The 7604-nt window shown below is 39.1% G+C and overlaps 1 protein-coding gene across 2 annotated transcripts in view; it reads left to right on the top strand.

Annotated features, from left to right (window-relative positions):
- The window catches only part of PCSK2 (proprotein convertase subtilisin/kexin type 2), a 247401-nt gene that overhangs the window by 219218 nt on the left and 20579 nt on the right, over window positions 1-7604 (top strand). For both annotated transcript variants that reach the window (XM_006921572.2, XM_006921573.1), the window contains one exon: window positions 6687-6902. In XM_006921572.2, the coding sequence (XP_006921634.1) occupies window positions 6687-6902 (216 nt within the window). The remainder of the gene's footprint in view (window positions 1-6686; window positions 6903-7604) is intronic.

Genomic DNA, 7604 nt, shown 5'->3' with positions numbered 1-7604 from the left:
ATATATATATACAGTCGTCCCTTTTCTTCTGAGTGCCTTATCTCCATTCCCTTTGTGAATATGGATCATTGAATCCTCCCCTTTTTAGTCATTGTTGTCTCAATTTGTCCCCATGTATGCTGAACATTCATTACTATCTTGCAATAGCAATTCCCTTATTGTTTAAGCTTATAATGCCTTGTCCTTAGTAAGGGTTGCACTTCTCTGCTTCTATTTGCCTGATAGTCACCTTATAGCTAATTGTGCATTTTTTTGTTGTTGTTATTTTGTTTTAGATGTAAATACTGACCCCTTTCAGTATTTCCTGTAGTGCAGGTCTCGTAGTGGAAAATTCTCTCAATTTTTGTATGTCTAGAAAGGTCTTTATTTCTCCTTCATATCTAAAGCAGAGCTTAGCTGGATACATTATTCTATGCTGGTAGTTCTTTTCACTTAACAGTTTGAATATTTGATTCTACTCCTTTCTGGCTTGTAAGGTTTGTGCTGAGAAGTCCGATGATAATCTAAAGGGTTTTCCTTTATAAGTTACTGTCTTCTTCTCTCTGGTTGACCTGAGAATTCTGTCTTTGTTGTTGATTTTTGATCATTTTTATATAATGTGTCTTGGTGAAGGCCTTCTTGGGTTGAGATATTTGGGTGTTCTGTTGACTTCTTGAATTCCAAGCTCCAGCTCATTCCTTAGATTTGAAAAATTCTCTTCAACTATTTGCCTGAAAATGCTTTCTAGTCCTTGCTTCTTTTCCTTGCCTTTGATAATGTGCATTATTCTTATGTTTTCTCTCCTGATGGTATCACTTAGTTCTTGTATTTCTCTTTCATTATTTTTCATTCTTTGGTTTCTCTCTTCTTCCTTCTGATATTTCTAGATTTCTGTCTTCGATATCACTGATCCTTTCCTCCATTTGGTCGGCTCTATTTCCCAAGCTTGCTATTTCATTTTTCAACTCTTGCAGTGTGTTCTTCAGCTCCAGAATATGTATTCTGTTCTTCTTGAGGGTTTCAATCTCCTTGTTCTGCTCATCTAGTTGTTTTTTCAATTCCTGAAATTGTTGATATGACTCTTTTTGGAACTCACTGAGTCTTTTTCAGAAGTACCATCCTGAATTCTGTCATTTAAGTTGCATATTTCTATGTCTGTAAGCTTATTTTCTGGAGATTTTTCTCTTTCTGAGATGCCTTGTCATCTTGATTGTTCGTGTTGTTTAATGAACTATTTCTCTGCATGAGAATTAATGGAAGTGTATTCTGCTTTTTTTCCAGAAAGAAGATTTATTATATAAAGGTCTCTCTTTAGCCTGTTGCAAAGAAAGTGTTTTTCTTTTGGTTTCCAGTAGGTGGCATCTAAGCCTCTTGGATCCCTGCTTTATATAAAGGCTTAATAATGCCTTTTTTTTCTTATATATATTTAATCATGCTCACTATTCTCAATCTCAGTCCCTGTCAGTGTTAGTGACAGTTTCGGTAGTGTTTGCTCAGATTCCCCTGGGCTCCTCAGTGTTTGGTCTTGGAGGATATGGGGGGAGGGGTACTCTAGGTTGGGGGTTGAGAGCTGCAGCTCAGCCTTGGTTTTGCAACTGTGGCTGGTAAAAATTAACTGTTATTCCTCTGCTGTCTTACTTCTCTGCTTTCTGCCCTGCCATCGGCCACATGAGCTCACAGCACTCCCAGGCAGGGCTGTTCAGGGAACTTGCCACACCTTCTCCCTTCCCCCTCCTCCTACGGGGAGCTCCGGCTGCTGCGAGAGGCAGCTTCTTTATTTCTCCCAGTCCACCGCCCGACATCTGGGTTTCTGACCTGTGGTAGCTCTTATGCACAGATTCCATGCTCAGACATGCTGGTGTGCAGTTTGGGTGTTTTTTGTTGAGTTTTAGATGTTCAGCTTATTGTTGTTTCAAGGGAGAGATCTGGGAATTTCTCTCACTCCACCATGTTTCTCCAAACTCTCCTGACATTTATATATAAAACTGGCAGAAATCCACAAAATATCATCAGTGATAGTCTAATCATGGAAGACTATAAGTAATTTTTCTTTTTTTCTTTATACTCTACTATCATCTATATAGCAATTATTCTGCAATGAATGATTTTCATAATAAAAAATATAACAACTTTTTTAAAGTCTATCAATGTTGTATTAAGATATCAAGGTGACTGGAAAATAAAACTTAGTATAGTTTAGTGTTTAAGAAAGGGCAAGCACTACCAGAAGGCTGGCCTCACTGGGTATCTACAGATAACACCACTGGGCCAGGACCTGGTCTGGTCATTAGCCCAAGTTATTACACATTGGTTAGAGTAAAGAGACTGACTCACTTTAGCCCCAATCTTCTCAAAGTGAGATTTTCACCTGAGATAGAGGTGATGTGCTAGGGACATGCAGAACCATAGCACCTGGCTCTAGTTGGAACTTTACCTAGGCTGATGGTAATCAATTTGTGACATTATTTTTATGTTATGAACACAATATAAAATCTGCAAGAACTTTTAAGAAATGAGAGGCTATGTTAGGCTGTAACCTAAAAATCAGCAAATTTTAACTCATTGCCCTTTGCCAGTAGATTAGAGCAGAGTTTCTCAGCCTCAGCACAATTGACACTTTGGGCCAGATTATTCTTTGTTATGGGGGACATAGGGAACTGTCTTATGTGTTGTAAAACCTTAGTAGCATCCCTGGCCTCTACCACTAAATGGTAGTAATGCCAATGTGCACACACAAAATTGTGACCACCAAAATTGTCTTCAACAGTGTCAAATGGCCCCTGGGGTGCAAAAATTACCCTTGGTCGGAAACCATAATACTTTTTTACTTTAAATACCATGTAGTGAAAAATACTTTAAATACCATGTAGTGCCTGAGTGAAAAATTCTCATTTGGTGAAAATTTTAGAGAAGCACTAATCCTGCTAAACTCCAAAAGATTGGTTCAAAAACAGAATTCAGAGTGGAATTGCACCATGTACTTAATTTCATCTAAATACACTGCTTTTTTCAAAAAAATTAAATAATATTGTATGTCGATTATACTTTGATTAAAAATAGTAGTAGGGGAATAGAAAGGGAGTAGGTAATTCCAATGTCAACAGTGCAGGCAGGTCTAACTGCCATTCTATTCTCTGAGCATGTGCTACAGAATAAGGATAGGAGACCCCCAGTAGACAGACCATCCTCACTGGCCCAGCTCCTGCTCACAGTGCAGGCTCCTGGGCTGTCTCCCCCAGTTTAATCTCTGGGTGCCCTCCACGCCTCATTTGGGTTTTTGGCTCTTTACCACTTATTCTATGGATCAAATTTCCTCTATTGAACTGCCCAATATGGCAATATTTGCCTGACTGAATCTCAATTGACCCAGGATGTTTATTAGGATCATGTTAAATTTGTAAGTTAACTTGGGGGAAACTGATATCTCTGTGATGCTGTCTTTCTATTCAACAACATGATGTGTTGATGTGTCTTTTGAGTGGGTGAAGTTATCTGTGTCTCTCCATAGAGTTTCACAGTCTTATTTAGTACTTGCCTTTTTTTTGAGTTTGTGGGCTTTCTTCTTAAGTATTTTATCCTTCTTGTGGCTAGTGCGAATAGTACTGCCACATAGGACTACTGTGTAAAGCACTATGTAAAGTACTTGGAGCAGTCCCTGACATACAGTAGGTACTGTAGAAGTGCTTGCTATGATTATCATCCTAGTTTCTTAGTTGTATCCTCCAGCTGATTATTATTTAAATGTAGGTCACATTTGTTGTGTCTTGGTCACTTCCAGTTCCTGTTCAGATGAAGCTGAGGGGCAGAACTGAATCTTGAGACATTGTTTTAACAGTGTAAACCTAAAAATAAAAGGCTAAAGTGAGAAGCAACAGCATTTATTTATTTAAGATTGAAAAGAATAGCTATTCAAGAAGCACTGATTCAGGCAGAAACCCAAAGTGTTCTGATTAGAGAGCAAAGGCAAGGGGTATAGAAGGAAGGAATTTCTATAGGTGCAGATAAGCTAACATAGTGATGCTAATTCTAAAGAATGGTTTTCATTTTCAGTCAGGTAGTCATAATATCTGCTTTCTTGTTATCTTTGCAAACAGTTGATTGACACAGATGTTTCTTTAGGCCCAGTCCAAAGGTCATTTTTCTCTGTTTTAACATTCCAAAAGTTTGAGGAGTAAGAAGTATGAGGCAGTTCTTCTAGGATATAATTATTATTGCCTCATGTGTTCTATCTTGCTTAAGAAAATGAAGCTCAATACCCCTAGGAATCAAAGTATTCTTGTGGGTAAGTCTTACACTCTAATACAAAACTAATGTTTGTTACTTACACTTCAGAAACAGGCTGACAGTTGCTCCCTGTGTATCAGTGAGCTAGGCAGCATAACAAATTGCCCCAAAACTCAGTAGCTTACAATAACGACCACTTGAGTGTGTTCATGGTTTAGAGGTCAGCTGGGTTGTTCTGCCAATCTGAACCAGCCTTAACTAATCTTAGCTGGCCTCATTCAATCATCTGTGGTCAGCTAGAGGGCAAGCTACAGTCCGGTCTAGAATGTACTCCCTTGCATGTCTAGCAGTTGTTGGCTGTAAGCTGGGGCAGTAAATTTCACTGGGCTAATTTGTCTGTCATCAACCAGCAGGCAACTTTGGGTTGGTTTCCCATAGTGCAACAGAATTCCAAATGAGAGCACAACTGTATAGGGCTTCTTAAGGCCTATGCTCAGAATTGACACAGAATCGCTTTTTATCCCATTCTATTGTCCAAAGCAATACAGGAGGCCAGCCTGGATTCAAGAAGTGGGAAATAGACCCCTCCCTTTGGTTGGCAAAACTGCAAAGTCATATTGTAAAGGAGCATGAATACAGGGAACCCTGAAAAATTAATCACAATCTACCGAATTCCCTACGCCAAGGTTAGAACACTTTTAGCATTGATTGTCTTTTAGCATTGCTTCCTCTCACTAAGCAGCCCACCTGTGAACTGGTTCAGAGGAAAGTTCCACAGATGGTGGGCCTCACCCATTCACCCTGATTCGCATTTGTTTCACTTTCAGAGGGTGCCATTTCTTGACAATGAGCCCACATCTGAGTATATTTGAGAATGTGACCCCCAGCTACAAGGATGATCTGTTTCCCTCTCTGTCTAGGTTTCTGAGAACAGTTGCTTGTTTTGGTGGAGTTTTCTAGTATTGATACCAAGACACTAAGGACAGTTCTCGGCTAGTGGCTAAATAAATCTTTGCTGATGTATTAAAACAATCAATCACAAGCTAATTAACTCCAAGTCCTGTTAGAAGCAATCGAAATGTCACTTCTCATGATCGGGAGGCAGAGAGACCTTGAAGGAAAGCCAGTCACCTCCCTTCCTTCTGGCATCTCTCTTAAACCACTGAGGCAAGACCATGGACCCGGTGGCCATGTTTTTTATTCTGCCATAGTTTCTATTTGGCTTCTCGATCTTAGAGGGTTACCGAGCCGACTAGGCCAGGCTGTAGAGGGATAGTGTACACTGGCTGCTCGCCTCCCACACTGCATCGCTGCTCTCCTCTCCTCCCACCCAGCCCACAGAGTAGCCCTAGCCCTACTGCCCCCGGGGTCAGAACATAGGAAGCCAAAGGAATGGCCACTCCTGGGTGATGAAGGTGGAAGACAGAAAAAGGGAAAAGAAAAAAACAGTTTTGTTGAAACTAAGAACATTGAACAGAAAAGCAATACTAACTGTAGGTATTTATAACAAAGCTTGCCATTTATAACTAATTAGTATTTGGTAATAACATTGTGCATAACATTATGTGTTTAAAGTTATTTTTGCTCTGTGTTTTACTTGATCGTATTAGACTTTCCTCCCATATTTGGTATTCCCTTAAATATATGACAAGTAAAATGTCATATATTGTGTTTAAAAGAATTATAGTATGATCTATATGTAACATATATTGTATGTATATAGGCACATATATACATGTACATATATATGTGTATGTTTGTGTGTTTGCATGCATATACATATCCATACATGCATGTGTACACATACATATATGTACATGTGCATATTATACATGTGTATATTTGTGTATATATGTACATATGTAATCTGTAATATTTATATATTTTGGAGTAAAATGTGTATGTTATACTTACAATATTTACATATAATATAAACATATATAAAAGATATATAACTAAATATAAAATAAAAGATATATAAATATCCTTTCTATCTTTTATAGCTAAGTATAAATGTATATGTATACTTACATTTTTGAGAGAAAATGTCTGAAAGGATACAAAAGAAGGATAATGATTACATGTGGGGAGATTTTTTTTTCATTTGCTTTTCCATATACTTTGACTTTTTACCATGAGAAAATACTACCTTTATAGCTTTTTAAAAGTAGTTCATTTGAAAATTTTATGGAGATTCTTCCAGCTTTTCTCACCTCGTTATCCCCAACTTAAACTGTAAATTTAGATGGCTTTTTATATTGAGTCTTTCCTGAAAAAAGAAAAAAATGCTCATGGTGCCCCACCAAGATAGTCGTTTTCACAGGCAGACACAACTGAATCAAATCATTTCATTCAGCTGCTGAAGAAGCCCAAGTCCTGACCCTCCCTGAGTGGGACCCCCAGCCTGGAGCAGGGCACCCCCCTTGCAGCCCCTGGAACCTACAAGTGTAGGCATTGGTGGCATCTCTCTTGTCCTCTCACAGGGCCGAGGGGGCAAAGGCAGCATCTATGTGTGGGCCTCTGGGGATGGTGGCAGCTACGACGACTGCAACTGCGATGGCTACGCCTCCAGCATGTGGACCATCTCCATCAATTCGGCTATCAACGACGGCAGGACAGCCTTGTACGATGAGAGCTGCTCCTCCACCCTGGCCTCCACCTTCAGCAATGGAAGGAAGAGGAACCCCGAGGCCGGAGTGGTAAGTGCAGCTACTGGCCCTCTGTGAAGCTGTGGAATGCACAGACACTGATATCATGCGCGGATACTGTGATATTATGGGAGAAAAGGGAGTGCCCCCTTTCCCTAAAAAGTTAGCGCATGTTCTGAGGGGAGATCCATCTTATTCCAGGCTTGATAATGCCTTGTTATTGAGATAGAGATGTACATACCACATATGAATTGAAAGCAAAAAACGTGATGACCCCCTTCCAACTTATTTTTCATAGATTGTCTTTCTCGTTTATTGTTTTGGTTTACAAATAATTATGAACTCTGGTTTATCAAAAAGTTGCCCAGGCAGGTCACTTATAAAGAGAACTAATATTAAGAACTTGGGCATCACATCACAACCCCATCTGAGCCAAGAAGCCATCCATGTAGTAAAGTAATTAAAAAATAGCATCCATGGGTATTTTTTAGGGCACACACATGTATTTTCTCAGAAAAAAAGAGTAGTGATTTTCATCAGTGTAAAATGGATCAATGATTGAGAAAACAAAAATATTAAAAATCACAGTATTTATTGTACTTTTCTGAGCGGCTCTTCCTTCTTGGGCAACTAGGTATAATGGTGAATTTTTTTGAGTCCCTTAGAAATATATATCTGCACATTGTAATGAACCTTTTTTTATCTCTTCCTCTCTCTGGGTATTTCACTCACATATCAGCCTTTCCTCATACC

This window comes from Pteropus alecto, unplaced genomic scaffold (genome assembly GCF_000325575.1).
Source record: "Pteropus alecto unplaced genomic scaffold, ASM32557v1 scaffold45, whole genome shotgun sequence".
NCBI classification, from domain to species: domain Eukaryota; kingdom Metazoa; phylum Chordata; class Mammalia; order Chiroptera; family Pteropodidae; genus Pteropus; species Pteropus alecto.
The sequence above is the reverse complement of the archived record's forward strand: the minus strand, read 5'-3'. Positions and strand labels throughout refer to the sequence as shown.